Below are 25546 nucleotides of genomic sequence, written 5' to 3'. Positions count from 1 at the left end.
TTCGATTTTGGTTAAATTTATTATGGAAAAACACTTCCACTCAAAATGTAGAATGATATTCCTCTCCCTATCTGAACTATCCAAGCCATATGGAATTCATTAGTTGGAAAAGGATATGTTTCTTTTGCAAAATAATATCTCAACTCTCTGGTTTCTTTCAGTGCACAAACACTTATAATCAATGCCAGATTATGTTGGAACAGAGGAAGTTTTTGTTATTATTTTGTGTGCTTAAAATAGGGCTTATGTTACTGAATTGTTTTTTTTTTCCAACTGCTTTCCAATAAGAGTTGAACAAAAAGGAACTAATGATAGTACCTCTTCTTCTGCCTATTATTCTCCATGTAAGGTAAAAGCAGGCAGTTAAAATATTTGCCATGGCATTTTTGTGGAGCAGCAGAATTCAGAATCCTGTTTTATGATTTACAGGAAACTCATAAAACATTCAAATACTAAATCATTAATTTATTGTTTTACAGTTTTTGATCTGTTTAGGGGATATTTATAGACATTAAGGTCACATTTTTAAGCATTTTTAACTAACTACACAACCTATGTGTAATTGCAAAGAAGTTATCCAATACTGCAATCAGGTTTCAGTTTTGCACCCTTGGGTTTCAGATCATCGACATTCTGCAAATATTTACAAACCTTTATTTAATTTGATGTTTCCTGTTCTATTTTTCCCTAGTATGCCGATACCAAGGGAAGGAGTTTAGTGAGGGTGCACACTGGGTGCCCCATACAGATCCATGCCTGAAATGTACATGCTCTGTAAGTTCTTAGATATGTGCTTTGTTTTCAGAGGTAAAACACCCTTTTGAACTGGAAAAGTATTGAACACAAGGAATACATTTAAATAAGCATTTTACAGATTAGGTAATAGAACAATATTCTCTGTGGAGTGATGTGGACATACATAATAGCTGGAACTTTTCTAGAGAGTTAAAAGAGCCAAAAACAAGGCATTTGAACATAGATGAATGAATGATATCCTTTGCTATAGGTCTGTATTTTGCTAATATATTAATGTCCCATCCCTGGGTAAAGCAGCAGCCAGCTCCCTTTATAATTTAAGATTAAATGTAGAATATCCACCTTGTCTCTGTGGAGACTGAAAACTGCACTCTTGTACTGTTTGCACCTTGCTTTTCCCATGTTGCATGTTATATTAAGGGAGCCCTTGTGTCTTAGGTTTCATAAGTGCATCAGTTTGAATTTTCAAAAAAATATTGTTTTGCCTTATAGAATGGTCATGTGGATTGTGAGCCTCCTCAGTGCCCCCCTCTTCCATGCACCCAGCAAGTGACAGACCCTGGAACATGTTGTCCTCGTTGCAGGGGTAAGTATAGCCTGCAATTCAGTAAATAGTAAGCAAACTTAGAGTGTGCCAGTGGCCTTATAATTGCATTAACCAAATCACATCACTTAATATGCCCAGTGACTGGACACCTCAGGAACATTAGCATTGGTTCTGCACGCTTATCTCATTGATAAGTAGTGAATCAACATCCAAGCTTATAGTGGTAGTTAGTCAGTGGCATAACCAATACCCTCCTGTCTCTATTGATAAATAGCCCTCGTCAATTCCATATCCATGTAAGTGGAAGAGAGAGGTCCAACCTTGATGTTCTAGTTATAAAATGGGGTTTGTGGGACCCCTGCTACAGGTATTATCATGTCTCCATCAGGTGCAACTTAACTTTGAGGTCATCACTATGGCCCCTGCTTATGTCAAAGATCCCTTTTCTATTTTTTAATCTTGCACCCATGTGGAAATATGTATCATGTATTTTTCAGACTAGTTAGCGCTCATTTCCCTGATTGTTCTAACACTAGAGTATAAGCAGAGTTGACTAATTGTATGGATTATTTATATAGAACTTTAATTCATAATGTTGCCTATTCAACTTATTTATTATATAGTTTGTTTCCTTAATGGCTGATCAACTACATTATTTTACAGGGTGTGTGTATAATGGCCGGGAGTACAGGGACAACAGTAATTGGCTGTCCAGCTCAGATCACTGTATGTCTTGCATGTGTGTGGATGGAGTGACCACATGCTCAAAGCTGCAGTGTATCACTTCCTGCACCAATCAGATCACAATTCCAGGGGAGTGCTGTCCAGTGTGTGCAGGTAATGCAGGGTGGCCTGGTACTGTATATTTTTTTCATAATTATGATCCTTATCTAACAGAGACAGTGTTTTCTCCTCATATCTCCTGACAGTCAGTTCACATCATCCTGCCACATAACTTGTTAGGTTTTTTATCATCTCATAGTGTTACACTAACCTTTGCTTCTGTGAAATTATGTAATTTAGAAGTGCAAGTGCATATTGCTATAATGCCTACTTTGATCAGTAGCATGCTTGGACATGAAGAGTTCGCTAGTGCCTTCTTTATTAACCCACATGTTTCTGCACTACAAGTTCCAGCATTCCTCAATATAAAGTCAGAGGTTAGAGGTTGTAGTCCAGCAGCACTCTGGGGGTTCAAGGTTAAGCAACAAGGCTTTAGCTGGTTTCACCTACAATGTCTTGCCTGCAGTGATTTGAACTCTAGTGCTGTCTTTATTGTTGTGTGCCAGAAGTGTTGCAATTCCCCACAGATGCTGTTCTACAAACGTGTTCCACAACATATGCAATTCACCAAGGTGGATGTTAATTTGCATCTGTATTAGTGAATCATACACAACGTGTGGCACATGCTATTTAGAAGGCTCCTACTTATCCTGCTAAAATGTTTCGGAAAACACTGTGTTGTGGGTAAAATATGCCAATTTACATCCATAATACAGTGTCCACATATGACTTTAATGCTATTGGTGCTGTTTTGCAGATTGTATTTCCAATAGCAAGGTATATCTTCCTGGAGATAGTTACAATCCATCTAAGGACCCATGTGAGATTTGTACCTGTGAGGTAAGTAATAAAAAAAGAAAAATCCTTGATGTGAGCACCTTACATACAATGCTCTGCAGGAATATACATCTGCACATAACCTATGAGGATGGCATGGTTTATATCATTTTGTTAGACTACACACATCATTGTGAATATTGTACATATACCCCACAGTGATTTGACATTATAAAATGGTTATAGGCTTCCAAGACACTTTCAGTTATTACAGCCATATAGGATGAAGTCAGCAAATATTTACAGTAAGTTTTCATGCTAGACAGGAAAAATGATAATTGATTAAGCCTTTTGACGTAGAACAGGCTTACTTAGTGCATTATACACATTAACACTATACTTTCCTTGTCATCTTAAGAGTTTACCAAATGGTCAGCAATACAGACACTGCACCAAAAAACAGTGCCCTAGCCTCTTGGATTGTCCCAGAAGTTATATTTTGCCTCCTGCTGAAGGCCAGTGTTGTTCCAGCTGTGCCCGTAAGTAAAAGATGACAGTAAAGATTTGTACACAAACCTTGGGTCAAAAATTGACTTGTCATTTCTTTTTCAGAGGCTCTCAGTAACTGTACAAACACATTGGTGGGCAATGAGATCCAGGCTACTGATGACCCTTGCTATACATGTCATTGCAAGGTACCATGAGCTGATTTGTTATCAATCTATGATTTACATGTACAGTACAATAAAAGATTTATCTGCGTTTATGGAATTTTTAGCTTCCTATCAGAATGCATTCCATATTACATACAATTATTACAATGTGTTGGCATTGTCTATATCTTTCTGCTAACCAGGAATCACATTTACTGTCTTGATGGACTTGTGGATTTCTGACTGTAGGGACTGAAGTAGGTAGAGCCAAGCAATAGTCAGTACAACAAAAGTGGAAATGATTTGGCAAAAGCTACTAGCTACAAGCATACAAAAGAGAGGGAGTTCATCAAGGATAATTATAGTGCAGCTTGGCAATAACTTCCTCCATTTATCTGTAAAGGGCCCCTGTGTCATCAACAGCTATATCAATTATGGTAATACCTCACCACAAAATTGTGCTTGCTTACATTAATCCACCTGCTTATTAATGACCAGTTCCTAGGTTATAATATGCAACATGTCTAAATATTTCAGGATCTAACATGGGTGTGTGTCCATCAGCCCTGTCCAGCCCTGAGTTGTCCCCGTTCAGAGCAGTTTACCCACTCTGGATCCTGCTGCCCAGTGTGTAATGGTAAGAACAATCCTATATGTTATAAAGGAATATTAGCTGATGGCCCATACTGTGTAACTACAGTTAGGTTCATAAATATTTGGACAGAGACAGCTTTTTTCTAATTTTGGTTCTGTACATTACCACAATGAATTTAAATGAAACAACTCAGATGAAGTTGAACTTCAGCTTTTATTCAGTGGGTTGGACAAAAAGATTGCATAAAAATGTGAGAAACTAAAGCCTTTTTTTAACACAATCACTTCACTTCAGAGGCTCAAAAGCAATTGGACAATTGACTCAAAGGCTATTGCATGGGCAGGTGTGGGCAATTCCTTCATTATTTCATTATCAATGAAGCAGATAAAAGCCCTGGAGTTGATTTGACTGAGGGGGTGTGCATATATGTGGAAGATTTTGCTGTGAACAGACAACATGCGGTCAACGGAGCTCTCCATGCAGGTGAAAAAAGCCATCCTTAAGCTGCAAAAACAGAAAAAACCATCCGAGAAATTGCTACAATATTAGGAGTGGCAAAATCTACAGTTTGGTACATCTGGAGAAAGAAAGCACAGGTGAACTCAGCAACGCAAAAAGACCTGGACATCCACGGAACAGTGGTGGATGATCGAAGAATCAGTTCCATGGTGAAGAGAAACCCCTTCACAACAGCCAAACAAGTGAACAACACTTTCCAGGAGTTAGGCGTATCAATATTCAAGTCTACCATAAAGAAAAGACTGCATGAAAGTAAATACAGAGGGTGCAGTGCAAGGTGCAAACCACCCATAAGCCTCAAGAAAGGCTAGATTGGACTATGCTAAAAAAAAAAAAAACATCTAAAAAAGAAAGCCAGCACAGTTCTAGAAAAACATTTTTTAGACACATGAAACCAAGATCAACCTCTATCAGAATGATGGCAAGAAAAAAGTATGGAGAAGGCATGGAACAGCTCATGATCCAAAGCATACCACATCATCTGTAAAACATGGTGGAGGCAGTGTGATGGCTTGTGTGTACATGACTGCCACTGGCACTGGGACACTAGTGTTTATCCATGATGTGACACAGGACAGAAGCAGCCGAATGAATTCTGAGGTGTTCAGAGACATACTGTCTGCTCAAATCCAGCAAAATGCAGTCAAATTGATTGGGAGGCATTTCATAATACAGATGGACAATGTCCCAAAACATACAGCCAAAGCAACCCAGGAGTTTATTAAAGCAAAGAAGTGGAATATTCTTGAATGGCCAAGTCAGTCACCTGATCTGAACCCAATTGAGCAGCATTTCACTTGTTGCAGACTAAACTTCAGACAGAAAGGCCCACAAACAAACAGCAACTGAAAGCCCCCGCAGTAAAGGCCTGGCAGAGCATTAAAAAGGAGGAAACCCAGAATCTGGTGATGTCCATGAGTTCAAGACTTCAGGCTGTCATTGCCAGCAAAGGGTTTTCAAACAAGTATTAGAAATGTACATTTTATTTTCAGTTTATTAATTTGTCCAATTACTTTTGAGCCCCTGAAATGAAGTGATTGTGTTAAAAAAAGGCTAACATTTTTATGCAATCTTTTTGTTCAACCCACTGAATTAAAGCTGAAAGTCTGCAGAACCAAAATTAGAAAAAAAATGTCTCTGTCCAAAGATTTATGGACCTAACTGTGTATATAACTATATAACTTTTAGTTATTTTAGTCAATTGGTTTGGCCCTGGTATTGCTACTCGATGTGCCACTAAATAGTTTAACAAAGACAATTTGGCTTTATTGCATATGTTTTTAGCTCTCCCTTGTAATCTCCCAGAAGACTCAGCAGCAAGTTCAGCAGGACACAAACAGAGTGGCTGTGTAAGAAGATGTTGCTGGAGAGGGATTTATATATGTGTATTTCTGAGGCAATTTGGGCCTCTGTTAATGTGAACACAGTACTTCACATAAGTCTTTATAATTTTTTGATTTTCATTGCAAATGCCTTTTATCATAAGTTGAATTTCTTTGGCCACATTAACTGTATCACACTAGGCAAATACTGAGTAGCATTCTTTCCCATTCAGAATGTGTTGTGGAAATTGAGGGTCGACGTGTTCCTGATGGAGAAACCTGGACAGACAGACAGGATCCCTGTGTGACCTGCACATGCACTGTGAGTCATTTTGAAACCGTCTGCTTCTCACTAAGTTTATTGGATGTGCAGGCATATTCAAAACTCATAATAATTACTCTCTGCAGATGCTGCATACTAATTTCTGTCTTTATTTGAGTGCACAGGCCCAGTGCTCAGTCTACGCATATTATTTCTCTGCTAACCCATACACACATACTGATTTATTATGAAGCCTTAGGCAACACAGGTGCAGACTTCCCCTCATCCCTTTTTTTTTGCGAATTTTTTAGCTGAATTGCTATGTCAGCCTTATAAATGCTGTGCAGACAAGATGTGGATACCATTCTACAAATAGACTACATATGCAAAAAACTGAAGTGTGCAGATGGAGAAAAAAGTTTAAAAAATGCTTAAAATATTCGCACTGTATCTTTTAAACCATGTTAACCCTTTTCATTTTCTTTGCTTTTCATCACTATTTGTCATTCGAAATTAACGATTATATATTATGTCTAAGAACACTTGTGTTATTTTGTGGTAATTAAGTCATACACAGGGTTAAATAGACTACCCAAACAAATATTCTTTCCTGTTGGTGCTTGTGCATTAATTATTAATTTTTTGTGTGTGTCTGCCCCTACAATGTGTGCAATATTAACAAATAGTAACACCTGCCAGGCATTGTGAGGTTTCAACCCTATATTTCTGATAATGAACTTTATGTACTGGTATGACACACAAAATTATTTTCTCCACTACATTAAACCAAATGGATATCTTCCAAACATATAGTAGATCAGAATGTAGGACTAGAACCTAAGCAGAGGACATTGTTAATATCATTAATATCTTATTTTATTTTACAGTTGGGACATGTGGAATGTCAGATAGAAGAGTGCCAACCTGTTCAGTGCCAAGAAGGAGAAAGGAAAGTCAAAAGACCAGGAACATGCTGCCATGAATGCCAAGGTAATTTTTAGCAGTCTCATGCAATTTAAAGGACAAATATACCCACCAAAATGAATACTTAACCAACCTTTTACATCTTTAACCTTGAGCCACCATTTTGTGATGGCCTGTGTGCTGCCTCAGAGATCCTCTGGCCAGAAATAATCTGAAAGTGTGGGAGTAAAAGACAGAACTTTGTTCATTAATTGGCACTTGTGGCCACCATGTATTTGTTTGTTTGTTGTAGACAGCTCCGAGAATTGCCTGGCTGTTGGCAACTACTAAATACAAATGTATTTAATGACTAAATTTTAAAAGACAAAATGATGCTGTTAAAATGCGTGTATTTTCTATTTATATTAATTTATATTACTGATAAGGTCATGTGGAAATATTTGTGCAGTATTTCTTTGCATTAGCAGGTAACAGGTCTCATACTATTTCAAATCTTCATTTAGCCTCTGCAGTCTCCTGCTGGTATCAAGGCCAGAGGTTCCTGTCTAATGAACACTGGCAGGTGGATGAGTGTACAGCCTGCACTTGTGTATCTGGAGAAGTGCACTGTCACAGTGAAAGGTGTCCCCAAGTGTCTTGTACTGCGGTGAGTCCAGAAGGGAAATATATTGATACCTGAAAATGGAAAGCAAAAACATGATGTGTGATAAGGTTGTTATCACCATAAGCTCAAAGGGGCAATGAAGTATTTACTCAGTCTTTTTTTTTTGGTCTACAGGAGGAAACCCCTGCTCTGATACCTGGAATGTGCTGCCCGCATTGTATCCCTCGCCCTGCCACTTGTATTGCTTTTGGTGACCCGCATTATAGGACATTCGATGGAAAGATGTACCATTTCCAAGGCAGTTGTACTTATGTGTTGAGTGAAGACTGTGAAGGAGGAGATTTCAGGTAAGGATTAATGGGTTTGTGGTAATTCAATGAAGTAAGCATTGCAGCTGCACTAGGATGGGGTAAATCGAAGGAACCATACAAAGCAAAACGACATAAATAGTTGGTCATTGTTTCTAATACTCATTGTTTCTAATAAACATTTTAGAGCCTACTCTACTCTACACACTTAGAGCCTAAGTTATATGCAGTACAGTGTAAAAAGCTTTGTAAATATTCAGCTTGTGGACAGGGTGGATGTTATAATTTGTAGCCAAGAATGAGAAAGGTGTAACAGTCCTTAAAAGCTTCAGTCAGCAAACACCACAGATGTGTCTTGTAAAAAACAACTATATTACAGTATTCATGTCACAAATGACGACCGTGGTCTGCGGGGTGTGTCTTGGACTAAGGAAGTGACGGTTCTGATTGGTGATGCCGTGGTGCAGCTGCTACAGGACTGGGTAGTCATGGTAAGCAGACATGATTGTAGACAACCTATATAGATAATGGTAAGCTAATATGAGAAGATCTCAACATCACAAGACAATTAGAGGCCAAAGCTTTCAAGAGCATGCAACCTTTTGTTCTATTTAAAGGAACATTATACTGACAATTTATGAAATTTGTAAACAATGAAGGCTTAAATTACTAAAGGCTTGGCATTAGTGCTAGAGCTCAATGTGCTTGTGTGCCCTGAGCAGGCAGTAAAGCTCGCTGTGCTCCCTTTTACTTATTCTTTCCATCTCTTGTATGATGCACAAGGCAGATGGTTGATAGTGGGCACCCACATACCACCCCTTCCTTGTGGGTATAAGTGCCATTTGAAGTCAGATGCAAGACTTTATGCTCCAAATCTTTGCATTTGACAGGGATACGTTTTAGATTAGATATTTGTTCCAGCTTTTTGCTCTTTGCACCTTTTTTATGTTTGGTAATTGCCAATTGCCAACACTTAGTTTAACAAATCTGCTTGATAAATCCAGTCAAGCATTCTTCATAAAAATATATCCATCAGAGCTGTGTTTTATGTGTGTTTAATTGTTGTTTTCTCATCATATAAACATAAGAGTACAGATCAATAAGGCTCACTGTGCAGAATAATCTTAAGCAATATGTTATAAAGGTACTGATTATTTATGTTTAAAATAGTAAATAGTATTTTTAAAAAGGTAATGTCATCTCTTTATGACTTCTTACTTATTACCCAGTACAAATCATTGCTTCAACCTCTATAAATTGCCCAGATATAGTTAATAAATATCAATATTGCACCATAGATATTCCTCAGTATGACTTACTTTCATTCCATATAGCTGATTCCCTCATCATCCCATGTTGCCTGAGATTCATGGCAAATAAAGCTTATGTTTGCTGTACGCAGGTAGACTACCAGACTGTGGAACTGCCATTCTTGAAGGAGCCGTACATTTACATAGAGCGAAAGACTAACACCATTCTCCTGAACAGCAACATTGGTGTAAAGGTATTAAGTTCTTATATATATAACAAAAAAAAAGAAAAATTCATACTGAAGTATGTATAGCACTGTGCTACAATACAGGCATCGTTTATTGCAGAAGAAATATGAATTTCCCATTGCCTATGACAGTTTTTTTTAACCTGTTTTCCTCTGCTGAATAAACTCACATATGTTCTCGCCCAATTCAGGTGCAGTGGAACGGCCGATCTCATCTAGAGGTCAGTGTCCCTGGTACATACCGTGATCATTTGTGTGGTCTTTGTGGAAATTTTAACAACTACCCTCAGGACGACTTGCGTGACCGCAGAGGACAGATCCTGATGTCAGAGGCTGCATTTGGCAACAGCTGGAGGGTGAGCATCACAGGAATTAATGTTGTCACAATGCTTTTTACAGTCTTTGAGAATCATAAGAAAATGGTGATTTCATTTCTGGAACAATATTGATCTAACAGTGCAATCACTTTGTTTTGTAGGTACAAAGCAGTAATGACTCTAGTAGCAGTTGCTGGGATGGGCAAGATGTGGATCCCTGTAAACAAGCCGGTTACCGTGCCAGAAAGGAAGCCAATGGACGTTGCAAGCTGCTTAAGTCTAGTGTGTTTGAGCCATGCCATCGAGTGGTCCCACCTGAAATGTTTTTTGCATCTTGTGTTTACGACCTGTGTGCTTGTGGTGCCGGCGACGAGTGTCTTTGTGACGTGCTGGAGGCCTATGCATCTGAGTGCAGAGAGGCTGGTGTCATCTTACAGTGGCGATCTCCTGCTCTTTGTGGTAATAATATACTTGTACCTAGTGTAGCTAGTTGAAGCCTGTATGAATGTCTACTCTAGTAAAAAGAAGGCACCGAGTAAATACATTTTTCATAGTTAGCCAGGTTCTGACAATCAACGGTACAGGTATGGGACCTTTTATCCAGAATGCTCAGGACCTGGGGTTTTCCAGATAATGGATCTTTCCGTAATTTGGATCTTCATACCTTAAATCTGTAAACATTAAATAAACCCAATAGGCTGGTTTTACTTCCAATAAGGATTACTTATATCTTAGTTTTGATCAAGTACAAGTTGCTGTTTTTTTATTACAGAGAAAAGGGACATCATATTTTAAAATTCCGATTGTTTGAATAAAATTGAGTCTTTCCATAATTTGGGAGCTTTCTGGGTAACAGCTGTCTGGATAATGGTTCCTATACCTGTACTGTAAAAATCCTAATATGTTAATAAATACATTTGTACATTGTACTATCCAGAATACAAGTGTTATATCTTTTTGATTTCAAGGTTTTTAATATGGCCAATATAATAGATGGCCAATGAACTAAGCATTGTAAAGCTGCCACTCATGAATTGCTCATGCTTTATATAACAGTACTTACAGAATCTGTCATGGAATCGACGATGGATCTAATAACATTATGTATTCATCTTTTTTTTGTGCCAATGACTGTGTAACATGTTTAAATGTAAACATCACAATAACCTTCATTTTTTTTTCTTTATTTATAGCTGTTGGCTGTCCACATGACAGAGGTTACGTGTTTGATGAATGTGGCCCCCCTTGTCCAAAAACCTGTTTTAACAAGGATGTTCCATTGGGGGTGCTGGAGTCCCACTGCTTTAAACCATGTGTACCTGGTTGCCAGTGTCCTGCTGGCCTTGTGGAACATGAATCCCATTGCATACCTCCAGAATCATGCCCCAAGATCATCCATGGGAACTTATGAGCTCCAGTGTAAGGACAAAATCCCTGAGGAAGCCAGTCAGATAACAAAAGTGTGAAACACTGTCGGAGATACATACACAAATATGGAACTCAATTGCTTCATCACAAAAGAATGTAAAACCCTTCACTTTCTTGCCTTCTAAATTTTAAAAGGGATTTCTGTCTATAACGGAACTCTTGATTCTGCAAGCTGATGTTCTGCTGAGAAGCTGGTTTACCAACATGTATCTCACTTTTCCTAGACGGAGGCTACACAAATAAGAATTGGGCATATACATTGTGTCAGAACCCAGAGCCATTGTATTCCTTGGAAAAGACCTTTGCATATATGATTGCATCAATATTTAGGAGCCCTTTAAGTAGAAGTAGAAACTATAAAAAAAAAAAAAGATTTTCTAAAAATATGCACTATAAATGACTTATTAAATGACTTTAAAATTGGATATATTTGGTAATTCATATTGGACAACATGCAATATGCAAAAGTGTTTCATTTTGATCAAACACCAAAGATAGATGTACAGTCCATACATATTATGGCAAATTGTTTTATTTGGAGCAAAATAGGTGTCATTAAGGATGAAATGTTGCTTTAGCAGCCGCAGTGCTGAGACCAACAGCGAACAGCTAAAGGAGTTATGACCACATCTTGTGAACTATATATAGATTATCTATAGATTGTTATCAACTAGAGGGGGAAAGGGGACATTGTGAGAGAAACCAAAAGGTGTATTACTGGGACTGCACAATTCATTGCAGCCAGAAGTCAACTCTGTAGAATAGTGCACTGTACTCCTTATGCACCCGATTACCATAAATCCAACTGATATGGCTCATGTTTATTAAGGGTACATATCTCCCCTTCACACAGCAGTACTGGAACTTTTCTTTATAAGAATATCCATTAGCTAGTGGTATTCGCTTCCGTGCAGCGTATGTAGAATTCGATTTTTCAATTCCGCATGCTGCGTTACATGGAAATTTTATATACAATTAAATATGCAAATTGGGTTTCAGATTTGGTTGAATATTAGGCCAGGTCTTTTGTGGAGTATTTAGTATTCACTGCATCCCTAATATAGGTATGTGACAATTACAAGGCCATGTGTAAAGTTAGTTATTACCAGATCTGCAGTTTTAGTACTCAGTCACCTGAATGGAAATAGGCGCAGTGTTGGGCTAGTTATGCAATTATCGCCCTTCCTTATTGAAGTTGTGTTTCTGCAACATGATACACACACACACAGCTCATGGAATGTGATATTTAGTCTATCCACTGGGGGTAAGCAGGAAAACTAATTACAGCAAGTTAAAAAAAATAAAACGATTGACAGTCTAGCTGGTACATGAAAGGTGCTTGGTAGAGGAAGAGCCTATAACCGACTGCCTTTAAGTGTTATAATATTGTAATGCAATGTGTTTACCGATTTTTCAGTCATTAAAATTGTACGCCAGAGATACAGAGAGGCGATAAATATAGGTGCTACCCCTGCACTCTGAACTTGCAGTTTTGCTACTTACTACCATTCTCTCACTATGTGAAAACCACTGTTTGTATTCTTACTGTTTTTTATATTTATATATCCAACTTTTGTATTCTTAATACACTCAAATATATTTATTTGTTCTATTATATAAAAACATTTTTCAATTAAAAAAAAAGTTTAACAATGTGTTCATTTGAGTAGCGATAGTTTTAGGTTTGTTTGTTTTTCAATCAGATGGGTAAGTATTTTGAACAGCATCACCAAACTCTTCTTATTTAAAAAGCCTTTATTAGTGCTTAAGGGCAACACAGTTTTTTTAATCAGATGCCGTACTTGTGTTCAGGCCACAGCCACATATTTTTCATGCAGTTTGATCAATGCCTGACTGCACTGCATGATTATTGTCTGTGACCCCTTAGAGCAGTCAATTTTGGCTGAACAACTTCTGGTACATCAAAGCTGATCTGCCAAAAAGAAGAACTGAGTGATAACCACATAAGTGCATATACTGGGCCAGTGGAGAGTCAAGAAATTCATCCAAATAGGGTTGCTACTTTCTCTTAAAAGATGTTCGCACTATTATATCCATTATTTTCTTTTTCTATAAATAACATTGGCATCAAATATAATTTTTACAAGTATGTCCAATAAAAATAAAAAGTACAAGTTTGGTGTTTACTGATCAAAACATGACCTAGCTTTTTTTTTTTTAAAACTCAGGGGAAGAGCACTAGTTATAAAAGGTGATTTACTTACCTCACCGTAGTGTGCACTCGGATGCAATTGCCTTGCTTTTTACCAACTTATGCCACATTTTTCCAATAATTCCAGTGTCATGGTTACCAGGGGAGAGTCATGTGTTAAAATGTATACAGTTGCACTTGCATTTTGATGCAGATCAGGCACAGTTGATGGCTGGCGTGAGTTCATGGTCGGAATGACGTGCACTAGTCTGCTGTGTCCTCTAATTAGTAACATAGTAAGTTAGGTTGAAAAAGACACACGTTCATCAAGTTCAACCTTTCAACTTTTTTAACCTGTCTAACTGCTAAGTTGATCCACAGGAAGGCAAAAAACCCATCTGAAGCCTTTTTGGAGAAAAATCTCCAAAATGGCAATCGGACCAGTCCCTGGATCAACTTGTACTATGAGCTATCTTCCATAACCCTGTATTCCCTCACTTGCTAAAAAGCAATCCAACCCCTTCTTAAAGCTATCTAATGTATCAGCCTGTACAACTGATACAGGGAGAGAATTCCACATCTTCAGCTCTCACTGTAAAAAACCCTTTTGAAATATTTAGGTGGAACCTCTTTTCTTCTAATCGGAATGGGTGACCTCGTGTCAGCTGGAAATACCTACTGGTAAATAAAGCATTAGAGAGATTATTATATGATCCTCTTATATAATTATAAATAGTTATCATATCATCCCTTAAGTGCCTTCTCCAGCGTGAACATCCCCAATTTGGCCAGTCTTTCCTCATAGCTAAGATTTTCCATACCTTTTACCAGCTTAGTTGCCCTTCTCTGGACCCTCTCTAATTCAATAATGTCCTGTTTGAGCACTAGAGGCCAAAATTGTATGGCATATTCTAGATGGGGCCTTACCAGTATAAAGTGGAAGAATGACCTCCTCCTCCCATGGCTCTATGCCTCTTTTAATACAGCTCAAGACCTTATTTGCCCTTGATGCTGCTGACTGGCATTGCCACAGCCAAGTTTATCATCTACAAGAACTCCAAGGTCCTTTTCCATAATGGATTTGCCTAGTGCAGTCCCATTAAGGGAATAAGTGGCTTGGATATTCTTACATCCCAGGTGCATGACTGGGACAACATTGAATCTCATTTTCACTTAGTTTCCCAGATTGTCAGTTTGTCAAGATCGTGTTGCAAGGATGCCACATCTTGGATGGAAATAATTGGGCTGAATAATTTTGTGTCATCTGCAAATAATGATACATTACTTACAATACCCTCCCCTGAATCATTTATAAACAAGTTAAATAAAAGTGGACCCTATACCGAGCCTTGAGGGACCCCACTAAGAACCTTACTCCAAGTAGAGAATTTGTCTGACATGACCTACTGTATCCTTCATAAAGCCATGCTGATTGTTGCTCATAATGCCATTCACTAGGACAACATTTTGAATGTGATCCCTTAACAAGCCTTCAAATAATTTGCCCACCACAGATGTCTTACTGGCCTATAATTGCCAGGCTGAGATCGTAATCCCTTTTTAAATATTGGAATGACATCAGCTTTTCTCCAATCCATAGGCACCATACCAGATGACAGTGAATCTGAGAAAATCAGAAATAAGGGCCGGTCTAAAACTGAACTAAGCTCTATGCCATCTGGCCCTGGCGCCTTGTTTACATTTGTTTTTATTAAAGCTTTATGAATCATATCCTGAGTTAGCCACTGACCAGATTGAGCTGAGCAATCAGTGCAGCTATAAAGTGAGCCTGGGAACTCAGACTCCTCTATTGTATACACTGAAGAAAAGTAAAATTCTGTGACAGTTTGCAATTGGTTTTCATTTTTAGTTATTTCATTTTTTATTCAGCAGCTCTCAACATAAACTTACAAGCCTGTAAAATTTAAAAATTGCCCAATAAAAAACATTGAAATTAAACTTACAAGCCTGACTGGATGACAAGTGGCTACGTTTCTTGAATTCATACTCCTTATGCTTGGTCAGTCAACTCTAAAATAGGAGCAAATGCATATATATTTAAAGAAAATCATGGTGTGTCCTACTAAGGAAATATTAATTGTGTTTCCTTTCTACAAGGAACTAAGAGAATTTCTTTAGAGTGAAAAAGGATGAAGGTACTTCTCTACACAGTGGTTATAATTACAAGCAAGGATTCTGTTTCGGAACTGAGCTATATACCTAAATAATTCAGGAACCGAAAGGGAATGTAGAGAGAGCCCTGGAAATTACTGACCCAAGACGAAGCAGCCAGCTGGAATGCTACATAAATCATCCGAAGCCTGCGGGAGAGACACCGGGAAAGGAAAATTAATCAGAATGTTTAGGACAAAGTAGTAACATTGAAACAGGTGGGAAGATGTTAGATTTAAACTGTATGGCAATTCCATGAAAAAAGGCCTTGCATCAGCTGCTTTTTGTTATTAATATTACATCTGTTTAGAGCATGCAAAAAAAGGTAGGACACCATGTTTATTCTTGGTCTTAAATCCTACATGTTACCTGTAAAGCTTGGCTTTTTCATGTGTTTTCCTCATAGTAACTAATATTCAGGCACTCTTACTACTGTCAGTACCGTATGTGTTAATTGATGATACTAAGAGAGGTCAGCAACAGAAAATGTACCTTTTGCCTTCATAAACAGCATGCAAATTCATATTTAGAGACCGGCAATGAAATCTATTACAACTGTTTAATGCTTGTCTAGGTTTATTTCTCATTCACTGAATATGGCATTTGTTTCTGCTTTAAGATCAGTTACTTCAAAGTCTTTCCTATTTGCCATCAGTAAATTGTCCTCTAGAACATAACGATTTTATCCAGTACATAAAGGTGTTATTGCTATCATTAACATGCATATTGCTTAAATAGGAGTATTATCTCAAAAAAATGCCTTTTCTGTGTTTTGAGATTACATCAATTGTTTTTGGGGGGTTCAGATCCCCCTTATAAATAAATGAGGTTGCCAAATATTTGAGAAATCTTTCCAAATGTGAACTTGATTTCTTTTAGAGGGAATTCACACAATTGTCTGCTGTTCCTATTGACATTCATTGTGACCTCTGCTAACACTTAAATTGTGAGTACTTGCTCTAGCCCTGTGAACATACCGATTTCTAACTGGCTAAATGTTTCTACTATTTCTACCCATTTAAAAATGAGGACACACTGGCAAAAAAGTCATGAGCCAAAGTCATAGCGGCCCCTTTACATCAGCTTTGTAATGGGCACTTCCCCAGTCTGCTCTACACCCAACCATAACCTCCCAAATTTCAATCCAAACCTAACCAACTGGCAGTAAACTCAGGGTTTTGGGTCGACCCATATATGACTACTAACTAGTAACCAGTACCTCACTGAGCTGGAGAAACTTGTTACCAGTTTGTAGTAAACATCCCACATGATGGCTTATATGGTACCTTAATTACTTGAACATGCAAACAATACAAACCAACATTAAATGATTTAACATCTAACCTGCAAGGTAGCACACAGGAAAACTACAGCATATATACCCCCTTTACCAATTATTTGCTCCAGAGAACCTTCTCACAAAATATTTAAGAATTATTGCTACCCTATTGTTTTTATTGCACCAACATATTACACCCACTATATAGAGAATGTTTAATCATTAATAATGACTATTTTGCATTTTAAGTTCATGATATAACTACAATATCAGAGGCACAGAAAAACACACATTCCTATCAAATTGTGTGGCCTGTGGGAGGGTAAGAGAAGATCACATACACGTGTGCATTATATGGTATATGTTATGAATGGAGTGTGTGTCACTCTGCAATAAATGTAACAACATATTTCATCAGTGCATAAATCAATAAATAAATCAATAAATAAATAAAGCAGGACATTCCTCTTTAAAATAATACCTCAAACTACAAAATAATCCAATATTCCAAAGGGCATATGTGTTTATATCTGTGCCTCTGCAGCTTCCTAATGGATCCAGCTCCTCAACCCACTTGCTGCCGAGTTTCTTTGGAAGAAATTTGTTCCCTGTACCAAAGACTTTTCCAGACCTCAACAGATGTGAATTCGATTCAAGCAGCAGTGAATCAGGTTGTCTGAATACTTAATTGTCTTCCTTTAACCACTTCTGTTTTTATTCTCCTGAGTCCTGATAATCATTTCCTATATCTGCATGCAATGCGATGGTTAAACGGGAAAGTTGTGCTCACCACTATTTTTTAAAACCATTAGGCGGGGGTGCAATGAGGGTGTTACCACAAAATACATATAGTCAAATACAAGAGTCCTCTGCACTCAACCCATTATCAATATATTTAAGACAGAGACATTTTGTGCATACTGCTACTAAAAAATGCCTTACCCTTTAAACAAAACAGGGATTGTTTGTCCATATATTGCAATATATTTAAGCTGGCCAACTACGTCAAAGTCATCCCATATCTGGCCAGTCCTACGCTCAATTTCATCTGATTCATTAAGAATTCTATTGCTTCATTATACATTTTACAAAGGGACTAAGTTTTACCTGCAACTTAACTTGCTGCTTTCAAAGTAAACCTCCATACTTGGCTGCCCTTTTATTAGACACCAGTGGGATCACCTGACTATAGCTGGGAAGGGTGGGAGCTACAACATGGAGCTGGTCACTGCTCCTGTATAACTATAATTGCTTTGTATAATTGCTTAAATGTATAATTAAGCAATTGAATTCTTAATGAATCAGATGAAAATTAAGCGTAGGACTGGCCAGATATGGGATGACTTTGACATAGTTGGCCAGCTTAAATATATTGCAATATATGGACAAACAATCCCTGTGTTGTTTAAAGGGTAAGGCATTTTTTAGTAGCAGTATGCACAAAATGTCTCTGTCTTAAATATATTGATAATGGGTTGAGTGCAGAGGACCTCTTGTAGTTGATATATATATATATATATTGTATATATATGGCATACAGTAGTTTCTGAAAGTCCATCTACTTGAAGAGCTTTCATTCTGTTTTGAATCTGAGCTACTATATGTACAGTGTATACAGTGTAACAAGGATGTTAAGAATCCTTAACAGACTTGGGGGCAGATTTACTAATTTACTAGCGTTGCCACCCGCAGGACATCGCCAATTTACTAACGGGCACAGGCACCAATTCGCTAGCGAAAGAAACAGGTGCTATCGGTCATTCACACTCTATTCCCAGGTGACAATTCGCTCTGGCGAATGGACGTTACTCCACAAATTCACTGAAATGCGGATTTTACTGAGCGTTACCTCTTTTGCCAGACTTGCCTTCACCAGCTCAGACCAGGCGAAGTGCATTGGAGTGCATAGATATTCCTCAATCTTCTGTTACTTGCATCATATTCTGTGAGTGAAAAATGCATCAACATATGGAACATAAACTATACAGTGGGCTCATGTGTAGGGCAATATAACAACTCTATTGTCTTTATTACGGTTCCCTGGACTTGTGTAATAAACAGTGGAAATGTAAAGTATTTGCTGCAACGTATAACATAAAGACATCTATACAACTTTAAATTCCCGCCATATGCAGGATCTAAAGGGAATTTTCGCTAGGCAGAAATTAACTCTTATCGTATATTCATTTTGAAATGCTTGCATTACCGAAGGACGGCTAGCGAAAAGTTGCCAGCGTTCGGTGCCCAGTACGAAACTCCACATGGGAATTGGCGTTGTCTGAGCAAATTTTTCGCCTGCCAAATTGTTGTGGGTGCGAAGTTGACGCTGGTGAATTTTTGCCGGTTAGTAAATCTGCCCCTTCGACTTAAAAGAGAGTAAACTGCACTCATTCACATGGCGGATTCTGTGGATAAACTTGTGCTTACAGGCACTATTACAAGTAGAGACATACGAGGGAGTGTGTTTGGATGCCGATAGACTGCCCACAAGCACATCCTCTTATTTGGAGGGTTCATTCTTGGCAAAAAAAACATTGCAAATTGTACCTTTTATTGTGTACTTTTTACCTTTCATGCACTTTGAAAATTAGCCCTTAGGTGTGCCAATTGTTCATTCTTGTATGGCTTGTACTTCAGAATACAGAAACTATAATATTTAATTTGTTATTCATCTTATAGAATACGTCACCTTCACTCATCGTGACTGATATTATAGGCCTACTCTGTATTAAACTCTGTATTCAACTTAGTGCTGTTACTGAACACCACAGATTATCATCAATCCTTCAGAGGATGTTGTTCTCCTTGATTTGCCCCAGCCTCTGTGCTGACTACTCACATGTCCTCACTAGTTCAGCATGGAGAGACATCTTTTCTTATCAAAAATATCAAAAGGGAAATCAAGCTTATTGGTGTTTGATATTTCCATTCATAGAAATTGAGCAGGCGCTTCTAGGAAGCAATCTTCCAAGCAGTCTTTTCAATTAAAAAGTATTTATTTATTGAAGAGCACTAGGACACAGTCTAACGCGTATCAACTGGATACTGCATCTACCCATCAGTGTTCATGATCCTAATCAAATACTGACTGTATAACTTCTGGATCAGCCACCCTTGGCCATGATATTTATTATTAGTTACACATTTACCCTTTCATTAGGTATGTGGCACAAGGGTGCTAGCTGGGTTCTGCTGTTCCTCCAGATTAATTGATGTCTTGGTGGAAGTGGAGAGAAGGCGCTGGGTGAAGGAACAGGTGAGAAACCAGTGTATATAAAACGATATAGCTTATTAGGACAAAGTATTGAAGAGAAACAAATGCATTCAGTTTATACTAAAACCAACAACATTTATTAACCCTTGCAAAAAGGAGAACCTGATATACCTGATATTCAGTTTATGGGTTTGCAAAGCTTTGGTTTTACAGTAGTAAGTGTGTAGCTCTGAATGATTTACTTTCTACACTTGTTTTTAATTTTTACCCTGTGCTTTCCTGTTCAGATCTACTGGGATTTCCAACTTTTGGATTGGGATGGTGATTCCTCACTTACATTAGGGGACCTTAAGATCCTCTTACAGAAAGCCCAGGAATCACAAATAACCTCCAAGTCCTGGGTGGACTTTCTTAACCAGCGCCAGTCAAACTTCAGTAAAGTCACATGGAATGAACTTGAGGTAAACCAGGCAGTTTATTAACAATGCATAAACCATTTCCCTCAGATGATATTAATCATTGACTTCACTGGTTCATTTCTGGCTCACAGACCTTCACATTTGCCTTTCAAATACAAACTTTTCTGCTCAGTTTAGTTTAACAGAAACTACTAATGAGCCATGCTGACAGTGTATGCCTGAGCAGTGACAGAGAATTCTACTGAAAGTGGCTCCCTGATGGCAAACTTAGTCCTTAAATGGATAGAACACTTTAATATAATGTATACTGCTTGAAATACGTTTGTTTGATGTGCAGCTCAGAAGCTAAGTGCTTATATGGGCAGCAAGGATATTGCTGATTTGTTGTGGCTTTGAAATAAGAAAGGATAACATTACCTGCTTATTAAAATACAAAAACAGTATAAATAAAATGTTTCTTTTGGATGCACTTAAAAAATGGGTTCAGTAATGTATTTCAACAACTCTTTGACCTAATCCATTGTTTCCTTTCCGTTAAAGCCAATTATGAGTTAAAAAGGTAAAAATATTAAATGATGTCACAACTATGCTACAAAAGTGTTTAAAACAACATTTTTTTAAGTTACATATTACAATTCTCAGGAGCCTTTTAATCATAATGCCCCCCAAACATATGTGATGGGTTAGGGTTTCTTGGTATGCTGGCCAACATACTACCCAAGGTGCTTGTCATATTTTTCAGCAGCAGATCCATTATTAAGCTTATTTGGACCATGACAGCTACAGTTACGCATCCTTGATATCACCACTAGGTGCAAATTATTGCCCTTATACACCAAGGCTAATCAAGTGTGTGTTTACATTTAAGGCATGGCTTTTTGAAAATGCCTCATCATTCAGTCGTGAGAAGAATGAAAATGCAAGTTTTGAGCAAAATTCAGCATCCGACACAGAAGAGGTGAATAATTACAATTCCATACTAAAAACATATTGTCTTCTGTGCCTTCTGCAAGAAAGTTACTATCTACTCATGCCATTTACATGCTCATTGCCATACACGCAGGTGCCATCAGATTTGACTGTGGTGTGTACTCATGCCATTAAAATATACAGAATATGGCTTTCTTATACAGGTATGGGACCTGTTATCCAGAACCTGGGGGTTCTCTGGATAATGGATCTTTCCATAATTTGGATCATCATACTAAGTCGACTAGTAATTCCCTTAAACATTAAATAAACATAAAAATAAACATTAAATAAATTACATAGACTGCTTTTGCCTCCAATAAGGATTAACTATATCTTAGAATGGATTAAGTACAAGGTATTGTTTTTTTATTACAGAGAAAAAGGAAATCCTTTTTAAAAATTTGGATTATTTGGATGAAATGGAGTCTATGAGAGATGACCTTCTTGTAATTTGGAGCTTTCTGGACAATGGGTTTTTGGATAAGGTTCTCATACCTGTATTAGATACTTACCATTTAAAGTTGCAAAATTGCAAAGCTACACATGATTGCTAGCCTTTATGGCAGTGTGGCATATTAATGTGTTACTGGAGCCAAATGCAAAACCTTAATAGAGGTCCCAATGCAACAAATGTTGAGTCAGAATCTCCAACGCACTGTTGCTGCTGGATCTGCTGTTTCAGTTATAATGAAACTTTGCTCTGGCACACAGAGAGCTTTAGTCACCATTGCAATAAAACATGGATTATTGACTTGAGTTAAATACACCAACGGGTTGAACTGGACAGACAATTGTCTTTTTTTTGCACCCTAAATGAATCATGTAACTATGTAACTGTTCTGCATTACTTGCACTTCTGCAGCAGAAGCATGTCTCTGGGATTGCTTTTTTGTAGACTTTTTTTTAATTAAGGGTTTGAGTATCTAATAGTAACTTTATAAACTGATTTCTTACCTTCTTACCTTCCACTAGCAGGCAGAAGGTGCTAGAGTCTGGTGCAAGGTAGAGTACCAGGGGCAGCTGAAGAGAGAGAGCCAAAGGCTACAGAAACAGTGAGTATTGTGTGAGAAGCAAAGGTAGTTCTAGGACATATTAGGAAAAGAATGGCCCATGAGATGGAGAATGGGAGACTACGCTGAACTTGGAACAAAACTAAAGAATTCAGTGCAGTGGAAGGGATAACAAATGAGATCTAAAAGAAATAAGATGATTATTGGTATAATGAATCATTATAAAGAGATTGCAAATTGCAGATGCAATCACACCTAGGAGAGCAGAAAAAGTTGGTAGAATCTAAATATAGTTATGAAATGGGTGCAAAATGTTATCGGATTTAAAATACCAAGCCAAAAAAAAATAAATGCCATCATACAGAATATGTGAGAGAGTATGTTGGTACCATTGTAGTATGCAAACATATTAAAGTCCTGCTGTTATGATACATAGCCTCCTTAACAGTTGAACATATTTGTGTCCCTTTTAAATACTAGATGGGATGCTGAGGGTATTGTGGCTGTGCTAAATCCTAAAGGAAACACTGCGGATACAGTGGACAGTGTGTTTGTGAGTCAAGTAGATCTGGCCAAGGCCGTGGAGCACAAATACTCTGCACTGCGTGAGATGCTGTACATGGACATGCTGCAGGCTCACTACGGTACGCACACACATGAACCCAATCCCCTCCAAAATACCTTTGTTCTTGTATGGATATAATTGTAATAATAATCTTCAAATGCTGGGTACTGGAAATTATTAAACACGTTATTTATTTTGTAATATCACATCTGATTGAAGCAGTTTCATACACCATTTATGGCCCTCATGCAGTTGCTATACCATCATTTTCTATATCTATGATATTTATGAATACAACCAGGAATAAGTTTCTATGCTATTCATCTTCTCACCAACACACTCCTTGTCCCCATTACAACTCCCCCCACCACTCAAGCATGCCCTCTCTCCAAGGGCAGAAGATTTTGAGAGCCCTTTGAATCTCCTGACTAGACCTCAGTACAGATGGGCACCTCTAAAATCTTGTTGTTCCAGGCCCACAAATTCAGACCTGAATACTCCTCTGCCAAATGCCAAACACAGGCAATGCTGCATTCTTTCTTGGTCTTCATGGACTGACAGTGGGATAGGATAAAAAGTGCGAAAAACATGGCACTTTTACCCTGCCCTCTATAAATTAGGCCATCTGTCTTTTGTAACCATAATAGTGTTTTTCTATACACTTCTCAGTATAGCTCTATATATTGATATAACTCCATAAGATTAGGTAATGCTAATTGTGTGGTGGGTGTCCTACACTGAAAAATGTCAATACTACAGCCTTAAAAATGGCTACAAATTCTAGCCTAAATGTTTTGTTGGACTATAGTTCAACTTATTTCAATATGGTCTTATTGCTTTTATTCAGGAGCCCTGGGCTGGGCATCTCTTCGTCAGGAGCAGAAAGATCAGAGTCTTCAGGAGCTCAGGATGCTGGCAGAATTTGGCTTAGAGAGATGCAGTGAGCTGGTATTATCACAGCTGCCAGGGGCCACTCATATCTTTGGGTAAGTGATGAGGATTATTGCAGATTGTAGCCATTGAATTCTACATAAAAAATATATAGCATAAAAAACATTAAACTTCATGCCTATGTAAAATATAATCCTGCACAGCTGACAATATTCTATTTGTAACTCAGGGATGTGATTGGTAGTTCTGGCAATGAACAAATATCAGATAATAGACCCCAGGCCCACACAGCTATCCAGGGGTTGAAAGAACTGCACAGAAGGCTTGAGGAGGAGAAAAGAACTCAGATCAGTTCAAAAAGTGAAAGGTAAAGGAAAGGGTTTTTTTGGGACGAATTGTTCCATTTGATTGTGATAAGGTGTGGGAGAGGAAAGTGAGGCTATAATCATACCAGACTGGCGAGGATGAAGCAAGCTTGGAAGTACTTCCAGAACTGCACAAGATATTGTTCAACTTTATGCAACTAACGTGGAATACTTATGCAAACATGTATCTGTACAAAAAGAATTTAGTTAGAATGGGGCAAGAGTTTGTGGATTTAAATATAATACTAATAAACATTGTTTAATGGCAGCAGAGCACTATGAAAAATAATGAATGGGGATAGGTGTTAGGATAGAGAGTGGTGTATAGGGTATATTTGTACGGGAGGTGTTGCTGTGTAATCATGTTATATGAAATAGGGGGCTTATTGGTTACTTATCTGAAATAGTATTTAATCATAGAGCAGTCATATGAGAAATCTGTACTATGAATAAACAGTGAAACATCAATAGTGTATCTGTGCTGAATAATCTGAAACAATATGAAATTGTCTTTGAGTATGGGTCTTTATTGTTAACTATTATAAACAGAGCAATTCTACTTTAAATGATTGCTGAAAGCTGTTTACCTTTTTCTCTACCAGCGACACTATATCCCAGTCATATCAGTATTTTATGTTGTGTGCTCAGACAAAAAAAGCAACGATGGAATACAACTTCAGAGCGGCTGTGCTTGTGGTGGAGCCATACTGGTCAACAAGGTATGTGTAGTATAGTAAAATCTTTATAAGAATAGTATGCTTAGATTGTGCTTGGGTATTCCTTGTATATTATAAAGCAAAACCTTATTGTGTCATTTATGAAAAAGTTAATATTTAATCTAAAATTCTCCTCAGATTTGTATGGTTGTTTCTAGGTCTGAATTGAGAATTAAAATAGGCCCTGGCATTTCAGGTACACAGAGGCCCAATCAGACCACATAGAGGCCCAAACAGCCACCACCAGCCCACTAAATACTGAATTTCTATGGGACCTTATAGCAGCCCCTCTGGCATTTGCCAGATCCCATAGATTGCCAGTCTGGGCCTGGTTGTTTCCTACTGGTGTTTATAAGGACTAAAAGAATTTCCATACACAACAATCTTTACATGTGGTTTGGAGCTTTGCCATTAACTAAACTGATCGCAGCAGGCACAAGCAGTTCTCTAAAGCACACATAGCAGGACACCAAGCACTGCAACCTGGCATCCCTTGGT

The 25546-nt window shown here is 37.9% G+C and overlaps 1 protein-coding gene and 1 long non-coding RNA gene across 3 annotated transcripts in view; both read left to right on the top strand.

Moving 5' to 3' along the window:
- Positions 1-11718, top strand: part of kcp.L (kielin/chordin-like protein L homeolog) — a 55249-nt gene extending 43531 nt beyond the window's left edge. The window contains exons 39-54 of one of the 2 annotated variants that reach the window (XM_018250611.2): positions 692-774; positions 1249-1342; positions 1967-2140; positions 2844-2926; positions 3282-3402; positions 3476-3558; positions 4054-4153; positions 6186-6274; positions 7102-7204; positions 7642-7784; positions 7917-8089; positions 8430-8541; positions 9453-9554; positions 9740-9904; positions 10027-10324; positions 11059-11718. In XM_018250611.2, the coding sequence (XP_018106100.1) occupies positions 692-774; positions 1249-1342; positions 1967-2140; positions 2844-2926; positions 3282-3402; positions 3476-3558; positions 4054-4153; positions 6186-6274; positions 7102-7204; positions 7642-7784; positions 7917-8089; positions 8430-8541; positions 9453-9554; positions 9740-9904; positions 10027-10324; positions 11059-11276 (2141 nt within the window). In that variant the 3' untranslated portion in view covers positions 11277-11718. 2 annotated transcript variants of the gene reach the window in all.
- Positions 11719-22439: 10721 nt separating this feature from the next.
- On the top strand, positions 22440-25253 carry LOC121401173. Its single transcript, XR_005966157.1, has 3 exons — positions 22440-23155; positions 23924-24334; positions 24935-25253. It is a non-coding gene; the product is annotated as an uncharacterized LOC121401173 (long non-coding RNA).
- Positions 25254-25546: the final 293 nt, after the last annotated feature.

The sequence above is a fragment of the Xenopus laevis genome, chromosome 3L (genome assembly GCF_017654675.1).
Source record: "Xenopus laevis strain J_2021 chromosome 3L, Xenopus_laevis_v10.1, whole genome shotgun sequence".
Classification (NCBI taxonomy): domain Eukaryota; kingdom Metazoa; phylum Chordata; class Amphibia; order Anura; family Pipidae; genus Xenopus; species Xenopus laevis.
Note: the sequence above shows the minus strand (reverse complement) of the source record. Positions and strands in the feature narration are given on the sequence as shown.